The 14,996-nt window shown below is 45.2% G+C and overlaps 1 protein-coding gene across 1 annotated transcript; it reads right to left on the bottom strand.

The window, feature by feature from the left end:
• Nucleotides 1-470: 470 nt before the first annotated feature.
• Nucleotides 471-9,098, bottom strand: IL36B (interleukin 36 beta). The gene is made up of 4 exons (XM_068966800.1): nt 9,074-9,098; nt 6,690-6,797; nt 2,714-2,853; nt 471-683 (listed from the first exon to the last, which is right to left on the bottom strand). The coding sequence occupies exons 1-4, from the start codon at nt 9,096-9,098 to the stop codon at nt 471-473; spliced, it is 486 nt and encodes a 161-aa protein (XP_068822901.1).
• Between the last annotated feature and the right edge of the window lie 5,898 nt (nt 9,099-14,996).

Here is a 14,996-nt window from a genome sequence, read left to right on the forward strand (position 1 = left end):
AGTGACTCTTAGGCTTCACACTGGAATGACATGCAAGTAGGGGACACAGTGTATCTAGAAATTATCTAGAGATTATCTAGAGGGTGGGCTTCCCTGGTGGTTCAGTGAATCTGCTGGCCAATGCGGGATATGTGGGTTCGATTACTGGGTCAGAAAGATCCCCTAGAGAAGGAAATGGCAACCCACTCTAACATTTTGCCTGGGAAATTCCATGGACAGAGGAGCCTGGCAGGCTATAGTCCATGGGGTCACAAAAGAGTCGGACACAACTTAGTGACTAAACAACAGCAACAAATCTAGAGGGTATCTAGAAGAGGAGGTGGTTTTGAGGTGATGAGAATGAGGTAGGCTGTGGATGGGCATCCATGTACGGTGGTCTCTTAAGACGACCTGTTGTGTTTTCAAACAGAAGAACCTCTGACTGCTTGATCCTCTGAACTGGATTCAGCCACCCAGAGCCCAGACTGGATTTAGAGTCCACCCTCTAAGTAGTAATTCGTGCTTTTGGCTGTGCCCCTCTCCTTGGTGAGGGTAACAGGCTGCCCTGCTTCAGAGGAGGTCGCAATGAACCAGCCAGGGTAGGAGACGGACTGAAAGACAACGGTGGAGCCTTCATCACTGCGGTGAAAGAGGAAGTGCTTCTCTCCTCTGGGCTTACTGTAGAGATGCATGATATCTTCTTCCTGAAGGAAAGAAAAAGGCTGGTTAGAGAGGATTTTTGGGAGGAGGGAGATAAACTAACTCAGCCCTGGCACTGTCCCCTTTCTGCAAAGAGAGGGACAGTGGTAAGGGACACAGGCAGATGAGAGGGGGATGCCAGCTCTCAAAACAGGCAATCCACTGGTTCCCAGTACTTGGCCCCACCCCAGAATCCCATCACAAGAAGTGCTTCTGATTCCTTGAACCAGAACTGCCTTTCTGAAAACAGAGGGAGCTGTAAACTCATTCATGGATGCACTCACTGGATGGTTCAGGGCAGCCTCATGAGATTCCCCACCTCCAAGTGGGTTTACACATTACAGCTTCCATCAGAAGCAGAGGATTGGCTTCATAACTACATATCTGACTTTCAGAATGGGGACCATATTCGTGTCATCCACCAAATCCAATTAACAAGCTCCCCTCTGGTCTCCAATGCCATTCACTAGCTTTACTTAAGAGGAAGCATCCCAGAGCCTTGGAGGATCTCTGGGAGATGGTTAAAGAGGACTGAGAATGGCCATTCTGAAACATTTTCATGGATGTATTCTCTGGCTTGCAGAGTAAGCTCTTTCAGTAAAATGAGTCTTACACCTTCCAAAGGTCCCTTGTGTTGACTTGGGAATCAAGTCAGCTTTCCTTCTTTATGGTGAATATACAGGATTGCAAACCTGTTTCTTTTTGGTTTGTTTGTTTTCTTCTTTCTTTTTTATTTTCTAAATTATGAAAGGATGCGGAGAAGGCAATGGCACCCCACTCTGGTACTCTTGCCTGGAAAATCCCATGGACAGAGGAGCCTGGCGGGCTGCAGTCCATGGGGTCGTTAAGAGTCAGACACTGAACGACTGAACGACTTCACTTTCGTTTTTCAGTTTCATGCATTGGAGAAGGAAATGGCAATCCACTCCAGTGTTCTTACCTGGAGAATCCCAGGGACAGGGGAGGCTGGTGGGCTGCCATCTATGGGGCCTCACAGAGTCAGACACGACTGAAGTGACTTAGCAGCAGCAGCAGCAGCAGCAGCAGCAGCAGCAGCATGAAAGGATGATAACATATTTACAGGAGACTTGGAAAATACAGAACAAAGTTACATATTATTCCACTACATGTTAAAATTATTTTTCAGTTCAGTTCAGTTCAGTTCAGTCACTCAGTCGTGTCCAACTCTTTGCGACCCCATGAACCACAGCATGCCAGGCCTCCCTGTCCATCACCAACTCCCGGAGTCTACCCAAACTCATGTCCATTGAGTCGGTGATGCCATCCAACCATTTCATTCTCTCTTGTCCCCTTCTCTTCCTGCCCTCAATCTTTCCCAGCATCAGGGTCTTTTCAAATGAGTCAGCTTTTTGCATCAGGTGGCCAAAGTATTGGAGTTTCAGCTTCAACATCAGTCCTTTCAATGAATACCCAGGACTGATTACCTTTAGGATGGACTGGTTGGATCTCCTTGCAGTCCAAGGGACTCTCAAGAGTCTTCTCCATCACTACAGTTCAAAAGCATCAGTTCTTGAGTGCTCAGCTTTCTTTATAGTTCAACTCTCACATCCATACATGACTACTGGAAAAACTATAGCCTTGACTAGATGGACCTTTGCTGACAAAGTAATGTCTCCCCTTTTAATATTAAATTATGATTTTTAGTTGGAATTTCAATATCAAACTCTCAAAAGTTACTAGAATGAATAGACAGAAAAATAGAAGCATATGGTACACCTGAAAAGTACTATGGACCAATTCAACATAATTAAGATTGTACAATTTTCACACAGTGGCGGCGTACAAATTCTATTCAAGTTCCCATACACTATAAACCAGGAGACCCTGGACCATCCAGAGACATAAAACAAGGTGCAAAAATTTCATGGTCTAAAGATATTGAAATCATGCAGAGTCTGTTCTTCTATTACTATAGAATTATACAAACCTATTGCTTATATTCAGTAATAGATTAAATGAAATTGAAAGTTCCTCTCATTAATGTACTTCTCTAATTAGCTGCACAACCACTCACCTTAAGCTGCAAAGTGGGATAGCCCTGGATTTCTGTGCAGTAGAGACAGAGATTTTTGTCCTTGATTCCCATGTAATGTGGAGTACCTTTTCCTTCCTCATGGAACTCCATGTCTCTACATGCTATCAAAGAAAGAATGACTGGAAACACAGGGAAAATGGAAACAGGTGTCAGGCTCCAAGCAGTGAAAAGGCCATTCCTTCTGGTCTGATACTCACATCTGAGGGATACTTACTGAGCAGCCAGGACATGCCCCCCTCCCGAAGTCTTCTCCCACTAGCCATATGTCAGAGACCCTTCATCAGTTGGCTGAAATCCATTTCCTACTTCTTCCTTAATATCAGAGCCCCAGCTTCACCAGGATCTATTACTTCCCCCAAATAAAAATAAATTTCCCATCACACTTACAGCTAACTTTGACTATATGCTTAAGTTTTAGCCCATGAGATAGGAGTGGAATGTTGTGTAGGATTTCTAAGAATGTTCTTCTTTAAAAGGAGTTCACTCAGTTGGCAGGAGCTTTCTTCTTATTCCCTGTCTATACCTAGATGGTGGTGAAGGTGATCTTGAAGATGGTAAAGCAGAACCCTAGAATCCTTGGAATCTGGTGGCATTACAGAGGCACCTATGGGCCTTAGTCTGCCTTCTCAGGCTTCTTTTCTGTGAGAAAGGAAGGAATTTCTATCTTATTCAATTCCTGCTGGATGGTTTAGTCACCAAGTTATGTCTGACTCTTTTGCAATCTCATGGACTGCAGCCTGCCAGGCTCCTCTGTCCATGGGATTTCCCATGCAAGAATACTGGACTGGGTTGCCATGCCCGCCTCCAGGGGTTCTTCCTGACCCTGGGATCAAACCCACATCTCCTGCATTGGAAAGCAGATTCCTTACTGCTGACCGGGGAAGCCCCTAGTTAATTCCTAGTGAAGTAGTGAAGTTGCTCAGTCTTGTCCGACTCTTTGTTACCCCATGGACTGTAGCCTACCGGGCTCCTCCGTCCATGGGATTTTCCAGGCGAGAGTACTGGAGTGGGTTGCCATTTCCTTCTCCAGAGGATCTTCCTGACCCAGGCCTCGAACCCAGGTCTCCCGCAGTGTAGGCAGACGCTTTACTGTCTGAGGCACAAAGTGAAAGTGAAAGTGAAGTCGCTCAGTCATGTCCGACTCTGCGACCCATGGACTGTAGTCCACCAAGCTCCTACGTCCATAGGATTCTCTGGGCAAGAATACTGGAGTGGGTTGCCATTTCCTTCTCCAGGGTATCTTCCTGACCCAGGGATCAAACCCAGGCCTCCCACATTGCAGGCAGATGCTTTAACCTCTTCACCACCCAGGAAGCAACAAGGGAAGCCCTAATTCCTAGTTGAGTGGATTTTCTGTCGCTATCAGTATAATTTAATTCTCAACTAATTTAGCAGGTGATTCCAGGAGCCTGCATGTTCTGCATCCACCTGCCTTCTGAGTAGGGAGAAGGGAATTTATCCATTCAACATTCTTTGTTGAGTGCTCACTCAAGGCTCTGGAGATTTAGCTGAGAACAAGAGACATTGTTATTGCAACCATGGAAAATGGAACTAAACCATGGAAACAGAGAAATGACCAGATCCACAAGTGGCAACACCTGTTTTGGGGAAACTGACAAAGGCCTGAGACAGTAGCAGAGAGACCAAGAAAGAGGAAGTGAAAAAGCAGAGTAAGGTTCAAGCCAAGAACTTAACGCTAAGAGGAAGCCAGTAAATGAAGAAATGGGAATGTGGTGGTGGAGGGGTTTGGATGAAGAGTGTTGACAGGGAAAGGAAATGTCAAGACCCTTACATGGAAAGAAGCTCGGTAAGTTCCAGGCTCCAAAAATAAGATTGGTGTGCCTCAGATCTCCTCACTGCTCACTTTCCCCGAACTTCCATCCCCAAAACACAAATACTTGGAAACAATATTCTTCAATTAATGTGGTAAGAAGGTCACTGTTGATGGTTTGTGAAGAGAGGATGTGAAGCTACACAAGTGAAGTGGGAGAGAGGGCAGTGAGGAAGTAATACAGTGCTCCAAGTGAAAGATGATATTAACTTAGAAATAAGGCTTATTTTGCACATAGACTCATCAGTCTCTGCTGGTGGATTAAATGGAGATCAAAGAAAAGAAGAAATAAGGATGCCTCCAGTATTGCTGGCTCCAGTCAACAGGGTGACGGTAGTGCCACTAAAGAAGATGGGGAAGACTGGGTCCATAAACCGTTTTGAGAAGTCAGATCCACAGTTCCACTTTTGGAATAGACGTTGTTAGAGATGTCTGCATGCTAAGTCACTTCAGTCATGTCCGACTCTCTGTGGCCCCATGCACTGTAGCCCACCAGGGTCCTCTGTCCCTGGGATTCTCCAGACAAGAATACTGGAGTGGGTTGCCATGCCCTCCTCCAGGGGATCTTCCCAACCTAGGGATCGAACCCTCATCTCCTACATCTCCTTCAATGACTGGCAGGTTCTTTACCACTAGCGCCACTGAGATGTCTGAGAGGACATCAAAAGGAAATGGTTTACAGAGACCTGTACATCAGCTCAGCAAACAGTTCAGGAAACATTCACTGAACATCCACCCTATGATAGTTGGAATTTAAAGGCCACTAGCTACTAGCCAAAATCTGTTTTTGTTTTGCCTCTGGACACAGAGTTAGACTACATTTCCCAGCATCCCTTGCAGTTAGCTACAAGTCATGTGACTCCATTTTAGCCAACGGTTATGAATGGGAATGTTCCAGGCCATTTTCACGCTTGGTCACAAAGCCCTGCTATACACACTCTTCTGCTCTCTATCATCTTCTGTCAGATGGAACCAAAAAAGGACATAGGTAAAATTTTCAGGGGAGACAGCTGGGTTGGAAGCATAAATGCCAGAAAGAAGAGGCAACACGTCAATCCAAGAAACCAGCTCTGAGTCCCTTCAGAGTGGTGTGATAGTTACAGATTGAGCTCTGAAAATTGCCAGCATTTGGCTATTTTACAGAGAAAGTGGAGTCATAAGGGAGAGTGCAAAAACGAGCCAGTGAACCACATAGAACATTCTTACCAAAGGAGGGAACAGAGAGTGTTCAAGAAAGAGTAATCAATTATGCTGACTGCCTCTGAGGAACAGAAAGTGAGGACAGAGAAATGGGTCTGGTGACTGGAAAGAGAAGCTAGAGATGAGTGGGCAAAGAACAATTCGGAAGCTTTATTGTTTGATGTAATCATGGACAGGTGGGGAAATGGAGACAAGCTGTGTACTCTTCCGTGACTATGACTGTACACAGAACAGTATATAGATTACCACATAGGAAAATAGAACACGTGTAGAAATAAAATGTGCAAATCCAGAGGAGGTTTTTAGTATTAAGCCTGGAAATGTTCCATTAGCACATGTCTAATCAGAGTTAGAAAGAAGACAAAGACAGAATAAGCAGGGGAAAGGGGAATGAAATCAAACATCAAAGGAAAAAACAAGAAAGGAAAAGAAGCTGACTTGGATTGACTTTTTTTTCAGCTTTATTGAGGTATAATAGGCATGCGATGGATTGATGGGAGGAAGGAATATTCCCCTATTATTAGAAGAGAGGACTCCAGATTAGAAAAATATAGGTATGGTAATGGAAAGCTGAAGCAGTTTAAATTTAAGGACAGAGGTAGCAATGGTTGAAATTTAGAAGAGAGAAATTCCAAGGAGAAGGTCAGCTGTTAATTGCATGAATAATCTCTTCTTAATTAAGGACATTTTCTTTTGGTGAGGAGAGTTCCAGATCCATCACACCCTCATTTCTGAGTACAGGTCTCCTTTCCTCATACCCTTCCCAGACAGTGTGAGGGAACCATCTGGCCCTTTCCTGCCTTTCTTGAGGACACTGAAGCTGTCCCCAAGAATATGCTTCCCAAGCTCACACAAGCTCGGCCCCATCCCCGGTGAAGCTGATGTCCCTTTAAGGGCAACACAGTGGCTTTGATTGTCACTCACCAGGTTTAACGTTGTTGCTAGAAGGAACTGCTATTAATGAATTTCCTTTTACGACCCACACCATCTGCCGAGAATCACGAATGTGACGGTAACTGGGATATTTTTGCACTGCCAGAAGACAGAAAATCACAAAATATACATGAGGTTATTGTAAACTTTAGGACTCCAATTGCAACTGGTAATAAAGGCCTTTGATTCCTAGGATTCCTAGGAGTAGATTTACTGCTCTGACAAAGAATGGCTATTGGAAAAAGGAAAGGGAAATAGGACAGGGGCTGGTTTGTGAACCAACGCATTTGAAAGAAGCTACATGCACTCATAGTCTCAAGAGTCTTTCAAGATTCACCCTTTTTTCTAGGATTATCATTTACTTGTCTTTTTGCTGACTGATAGTCTCTGGGTAGTAACAAAACAAAGTATATATAAAGCAGTCGTCAATACATTGTTTCTTATTTACTCTCTTTATCAAAATAAATAAGTAGTTCTAGAACTACTTATTTATTTTGAATGAATAATCTGGACTACAAGGATTTCTTGTACAAAACAGAAACCCCTGTACTCCATTTCTTTGGGGAGACCAGATGGAAGTATTTCCAAGCTGGTTTGTGATTCACCACTTACACATAGGGCATGCCATGTTGGCTTCAGGGCTTTCTGTGAAGAGGACGAGGTAGACCAGATGGTGAAGAGGCTGTGGTCAGCAATTAGTCTTGTAGGGAAAGAGGGAAGAAAAACACGTTATCCATTTGTCTCCCTTCCCCTGGAATTCTGTATTAAAAAAACTGTCCTGAGACTCTATCTTAGATGTACATTTGAGAGTAAGGATGGGAAAAGCATGTTCCAGGGCTGTAAAACCCAAGATGGAAGCTCCCATCACTGTCAGGGCTGAGTGATCCTGGCTCTCCAGGCTTCAGTGACCCTGGCATGCCCTCCATCCATCACAGCTAGGATTGTTAGGAGATTTCAGTGCATCAGCTCAGGTACCTTCTGGTGTAGCAAGTCTCTGGATTTAGAGGAAGAAAGAGTGTGTGCCTGTCTCCATTTAGCACAGCTGATAAGCCACCAGCTATCCTGACTTGAAGCTTGAGCATCCTAAATAACCAGTGGCTACCCTGTTTTTCTGACTCACATCTTCCCCAACCCTTCATCCAAAGAGGCATCTCTGCACAAGGATGTCCATGGACCACATTAGGTATTTTAACTGTTCAGTTCAGTTCAGTCACTCAGTCGTGTCCGACTCTTTGCAACCCCATGAATCGCAGCATGCCAGGCCTCCCTGACCATCACCAACTCCCAGAGTTCACTCAGACTCACGTCCATCGAGTCAGTGATGCCATCCAGCCATCTCATCCTCTGTCGTCCCCTTCTCCTCCTGCCCCCAATCCTTCCCAGCATCAGAGTCTTTTCCAATGAGTCAACTCTTCGCATGAGGTGGCCAAAGTACTGGAGTTTCAGCTTTAGCATCATTCCTTCCAAAGAAATCCCAGGGCTGATCTCCTTCAGAATGGACTGGTTGGATCTCCTTGCAGTCCAAGGGACTCTCAAGAGTCTTCTCCAACACCACAGTTCAAAAACATCAATTCTTCGGTGCTCAGCCTTCTTCACAGTCCAACTCTCACATCCATACAGGACCACAGGAAAAACCATAGCCTTGACTAGACGGACCTTAGTCGGCAAAGTAATGTCTCTGCTTTTGAATATGCTATCTAGGTTGGTCATAGCTTTTCTGTTAGGGGACATCTATCTCTGAGCTTCTGGTTAGGGAACCATGACAATTCCCCAAGAAGACCACAAACTCCCCACAATGAGAAACAATTGTTCACATCCCCCTCTGCCTCAGGATATGCAGTGCCTGAATCTATAGTCGTCCCTAGAGAAAGAGTAAACCCACTACCAGCAGCACTCTGGAAGCAGTCTCAGTTCCTCTGACACTGCGGGTCTTGGACCAAGGCTCCCAGAGGTTCCTCAAAGCTGGACACAGAGCAGTGAAAAAAAGTTTCCCATACACAGTTTCTGAGGAGCAGCAGTTACCTTTGTCGAAAGAGATGCTCTTGTCCTAGAGCCCAATCTTATGGTTTCACCTGCACCCAAGTGCCCTGTAGAACTGTCCAGGACTTCCGGGGCTTTAAATGAGTGAGGAAGGAGGGTTATTTCCTGGCTCTGGGTGTGCCCACTTTGGCAAGAAAACTGGTCCAAGACAGAGGTCTCATGAGGATTCAGCGAGTGACTGAGAGGCAACACAGGTGTGGCCAGGCTGGGGTCCTAGGGAAACCAGAGGAGCATATGTCAGGAAACACAAATGAGGAAATACAGAAAAGGCCAGATGCTGAGTTAAGAAGGAGAACTTCCTTCTGGACTGCTTTGGAGGCAGAGGTGTGGCTCACTTGATTCACTGATGGTGTGAGCCATGGCCTCATTCATATCCTATTTGGGGCAATCCATAGTCCTCCTTTCAGAGTTTTGCATAACCAACATTGAGAGCTTATTCTGTATCTGATAGAGATGTACCTGATGAATCTTTCATCCTTTAGGAGCCGTTAATCTTTATTTCTTATGGAAGAAAACAGTCCCTGAGAGATGGTAAAACTTACCCAAAGTCATATAGCCACTAAGAAATGTAGCTAAGTTAAAAATCAAGTCTTTCTGTGCTTCCCTGGTATCTCAGTGGTGAAAATTCCACCTGCCAATGCAGCAGACACGGGTTTGATCCCTGATCCAGTAAGATTCCATATGCCGTGGGGCAACTAAGCCCATGAGCCACAACTATTGAGCTTGTGCTCTAGAGTCCAGGAATCACAACTACTGAGCCCACATGTCACAACTAGTGAAGTCCATGTACCCTAGAGCCTGTGCTCCACAGTAAAAGAAGCCACTGAAACAAGAAGCCTTTGTACTGCAACGAAGAGTAGCCCCCACTCACCGCAACTAGAGAAAACCCTGTGTGTGTGTGTGTGTGTGTGTGTGTGTGTGTGTTAGTTGCTTAGTCGTGTCCCTTTGCAACCCCATAGACTGTAGCCCACCAGGCCCCTCTGTCCATGGGATTCTCTAGGCAAGAACACTGGAGTGGGTTGCCATTTCCTTCTCCAAAAGGAACTATAGAAAGAAAGTGAAGTCGCCCTGCACAGCAACAAAGACCCAGCACAGCCAAAAATAAATAAACAAAAAAATTATTGTTTTAAAGTCACACCTTTCTGTTCTTAACCACTATGTAGTGTGTTGCCTTTGGGTCATGATTTCCTGCACCCTGTGTTAACTGAGATACATAGGAAGACTTGTGCTTGATGGTGGGTATTAAAAACTGCACTGTGTCTAAGGAGACTCACTTAATAGGAGGAAATTTGGAGGTCTCCTGGCTTCCTGTCTCTGCTTCAGGAATCAGACAGCCTCAACATTGGTGGTGAAAGGGAACCATTACCCTTGAAACCCGTATTTTTGGTCAGTCCTAGGTGGCGCTAGTGGTAAAGAACATGTGCGCCATTGCAGGAGATGCTGGAGACCCTGGTTCAATCCCTCCATCTGGAAGATCCCCTGGAGGAGGGCATGGCAACCCACTCCAGTATTCTCGCCTGGAGAATCCCAGGGACAGAGGAGCCTGGTGGGCTAAAGTCTACGGGGTCACAAAGAGTTGACACAACTTAGCATGCAAACTGGAGAAGGCAATGGTACCCCACTCCAGTACTCTTGCCTGGAAAATCCCGTGGATGGAGGAGCCTGGAAGGCTGCGGTCCATGGGGTCTCTGAGGGTCGGACACGACTGTGCGACTTCACTTTCACTTTTCATTTTCATGCATTGGAGAAGGAAATGGCAACCCACTCCAGTGTTCTTACCTGGAGAATCCCAGGGACGGGAGAGCCTGGTGAGCTGCCGTCTATGGGGTTGCACAGAGTCGGACACGACTGAAGTGACTCAGCAGCAGCAGCAGCATGCAAACACACATGCCTAAAAGTAAAGAAGTATTCATTCCATGCCAAGATTTACTTCCACATTACTCACAAGCACTGATCAGGGCTCTGTTCTCTGAAACCCACCACTGACTCTCTCCCATTGAGTACTGCAACAGTCCCTAACTGGCCTCCCTGCTTCTGTTCTTACCTCCCTCAAGTTAAACTCCCACCCAGCAGCAGTGAGTAGGATCAAAGATGTCAATGTGATCCTATCACTGCCCTGCTCAGGACTCTCCCACAGCTTCACATCACACCCCAAAGGCGCTCAACACAGCTCACACAAGCGCACGTAAACTTACCCTTGCTTATAAACTTGCCCTTGCTTGTCTCTCTGCACGTCTTCTATCCCTGCCCTTCCTACCCTCCCTGCTCTGGTGTCTTGCTGATTCTACCCCCTACCCCCAACAAAGAGCTCTTCTTCTCAGGGAGCCTCTCCTGTTTCTCTGCAGGAATTGGGCTTTCCCAGACCTTATGGGGTCCACCCCCTTACTTCCATGCATTTGCAAAAAAAAAAAAAAAAAAAAAGCCTCTAAATGATGTCTTCCCTGACTGCCCTATCTCCAAGAGCCTGCTCACTCATGCTCTGATTTCTAATTCTTCTCTATTATTTTCTTTATAATATGTATGTTGCCATCACCATGGATATTTATCTGTGTATGTACATATGTATATATGTATGTACATAGACACGTATGTATGTGTGTATTGTCCTCAGCATCAAAATGCCAGCTTCGCAGGGTCAAGAAACTTGTCTGTCTTGTTAACTAGATCCTTAATGTCTGAAATAGTGTCTCACCCATTTTGCTGCTACTGCTGCTAAGTCGCTTCAGTCATGTCCGACTCTGTGCGACCCCATAGATGGCAGCCCACCAGGCTCCCCCGTCCCTGGGATTCTCCAGGTAAGAACACTGGAGTGGGTTGCCATTTCCTTCTCCAATGCATGAAAGTGAAAAGTCAAAGTGAAGTTGCTCAGTCGTGTCCGACTCCTAGCAACACCACGGACTGCAGCATACCAGGCTCCTCTGTCCATGGGATTTGCCAGGCAAGAGTACTGGAGTGGGTTGCCATTAGTTTCTTACCCTTTGGGGGAATAGTAAAAATGTATTAAATAAACAAAGGAATGAATGGAATATTCTATGAATAAGAGGAAGACTGGGAAGAGAGAAAGGGAGAGAGCTGCCTTGTAGGGGCATCTGTTGAGATGAGAGGCAAGTTCCTGCCCCTCTCATGGAGAAGGGTCAGGAGTTGCTCTCCTATACCATAGCAGAAATAGACTACCCCAAGAGGATCTCTCAAACAGGTAGAGGAGACTAGGAGCTTCACCTTCAGCTGGATGACTGATATACCTAGAGATCCTCGGGCTCACCCTGGCTCCTCAGCCAGGACAAGGTGTAGGGAGGGAGTTCTTGGGAAGCCTGATATGGGTTCCAGTCTTGAACCCAAGAGACTGTACACCCCAGTTGGTCCAAGAGCATCAGTTTATGCCCATTGTCCCAGGGTGATACTCGTTTGGGTTTTTATTATTTTGGGTTTGGGGGGTATTTTTGTTTTGTTCGGGGGGGGGTTGTTTTTGTTTGTTGTTTGTTTTGTTTTGACTCTGCTGCATGGCTTGCGGGATCTTAGTTCCCCTAGAGTGAGTGAGTGAAGTGGCTCAGTCGTGTCTGACTCTTTGCAACCCCATGTACTGTAGCCTACCAGGCTCTGAGGAGCCTCTCAGTCCATGGAATTTTCCAGGCAAGAGTACTGCAGTGAATTGCCATTTCCTTCTCCATTAGGACATAAGTCTGGCATATTTTGCATAGAGAAAAAGGGCAACACATAAGCTACTTCTACCCATTTCCCTTGTTTTCTACAGAACCGGTCTAATTATAAAACAGTATTATACTTAAGAGACCCTCCAACCGGCCACCATTTTCCATCCTCCAGTGGATACCGTGGCCATGCAGTATCACATATGAAGACCAGGTGTGTCTTCTTTAAGCCCTGGGGACCAAATCTATCCCAGTTTTTCAGGATACAGTTCAAAGGAATGAGGCTGGAATTGTTAGCTCCCATCTTCTCCTGAAGAAGCCCGTACGAGTCCCCAAGATGAAAGGTTGTTGCTGAATCACGCAAAGACGCTGGGATTCTTGGCCTCCAGAGAAGAATTCAGTCTGGGGCCAGAGACAAGGCTTGATCGCTCAGAGCTTTTGTGTAATAAAGTTTTACTCAAGTATAAAGGAGATAGAGAAAGCTTCTGACATAGACATCAGAAGGGGGTAGAAAAAGTGTCCTAGTTCCCCTAGACCAGGGGTCAAACCCAGGCTCGAGCAGTGAAAGTGCTAATCATTGGACAACCAGGGAATTCCCCCTGTGTAATTCTTAATAGAGCTCCTTTCAGTCTCTTAAGAGTTCTGGCCACCTCACAGCTCTAGGGAAATTACCCACATAGGGAAAGGCAGAGGAGAAACAGGTCTACCTTTCTGTAGAAACCATGAGAAATGAAAAGCTCAGGGATTTTTGTACTATTACCAGGAAGAAATCGAATCTCTGACATCAACATGGCCACTCAAATGCTGAAAGGCAGAAGATATTAGGATGAGGTGAGGAGGTCAAGGCAATGCTTGCAGGGCCCAGAAATTCATCAATGTGCTTGGAAAAATATTATCTACATAATCTTTCTCCAAATCTTAGGACAAGTAAAATCATAACAGAAAGTTAAAAAAAAATCACAAGATGATATAGGTTAAAAATCATCATATTGGGCTTCCCTGGTGGCTCAGTGGGTAAGAATCCACCTGCCAGTGCGGGGGACATGGGTTCAATCCCTGGCCTGGGAAGATTCCCACAAGCCATGGAGCAACTAAGCCCACGCACCACAACTATTGAGCTTGTGCTTTAGAGCTTGGAAGCTGCAACTACTGAAGCTTTGTGCCCTAGAGCCTGTGCTCTGCAACAAGAGAAGCCACTGCAATGAGAAGTCCACGCACTGCAACTAGAGAAAAGCCTGCACAGCAACGAAGACCCAGAGCAGTCAAGATTAAATAAACAAATATTTTTAAAAAGAGATCCCCATATTTACAGAGAATGCTGTTTACTGACATGATGTGGGAAGAAATGTTATTTCATAAAGGGTAGAAGAAAAGATGTCTTTGTCGTCACTATGCTCTAGATGAGTGGATGCCATGTCAGATCATGGCCTGTGAGTTGATGGAAAAAACCCACGGGAGACTCTCAGAAGCTCTTTCTGGAATAGGAAAGGGGAGCGTTTTGTTAGGTGTGCAATACCATTATGCATAAAATATGGAGTATGATTTCTACTAATGATGCTTTATTTGTACCACCACCCCAGTAGTGAAGCCAGGGGAAACCTGCGTTTTGGAAGACACCACCTTCTACAACTATCCTACCGGGTTCTTCTTAGAAGTGGGAGATTTCATGGGAACCTGCTTTTATCATTTCATGGGAACAAATGATAAAACTCCTTATGAATGCAAGGAGTCAGTATTATGATCATGATATCCCATTAAAGTCATTAAATTCATAACAGCAACTGAGAGGAGCAAATTTTTTATTTCACAAATTTAACTTTCCATGAGATCCAGTGATAATGCTTTAGGTGAAAGCTTCATAAATAACACTAGTTCTTCATTCAAACCAGCAGAGCACATACCTTCACTGAGACACAAGCCACTCTCACATGGGGTTCCAGCTTTCTTCTTAGTCTTTTCTTTTATGGAACTTGTCTGTCTGCTTTTTCCCACCAGGATCCAAAAGACCTTGATACATTGCCGCAGAGCAACATATCTGAAAATCCAGAGATCTGGACTCCAAATGAAAGAATCATCACCTTCATTTGTTATTTGAAGCATCATTAGCAAGTATGTTAAGTAGAGTTTTCTTTAGTATTTTTGTCAAGGTGTCATAATTTAGCTACATGGCCATAGCAAAGGCCCTCAATTTCCCTGCACTGTTGTCCATGTGGTTCCTGGCAGAGGGCACACAACTTGGCCCAGTGTTGTGTGTATGTTGTCACTGCGTGGATGTGTTGAGGTCAGTAAGATAGTCTTGGATGAAAAGCTTAGCCAAGATTCTTCCTTCCTTTAAGACTAAGATGGTTCATTTCACGGTTGGGGAATCTACAAGCCGCCCCCCCCCACCCCAAAATGAAATGGACATAATTCTGGCAATTCTGCCTTTCCTTGTTGAATGATTGGTATGACAGTGTTCATCTCCAAAGCACTTTTCTCTCTTTTTTTCTTAATTAATTAAATTATAGCTGATTTGCAGTGTTGTGATTCAGAAGCACTTCAGGAGCTTGAATGGAGGAAACCAAAGACAAGATTCTCTGTGCAGAGAACAACCCTCATCCCTAGTCCAGCC

The sequence above is a fragment of the Capricornis sumatraensis genome, chromosome 1 (assembly GCF_032405125.1).
Source record: "Capricornis sumatraensis isolate serow.1 chromosome 1, serow.2, whole genome shotgun sequence".
NCBI classification, from domain to species: domain Eukaryota; kingdom Metazoa; phylum Chordata; class Mammalia; order Artiodactyla; family Bovidae; genus Capricornis; species Capricornis sumatraensis.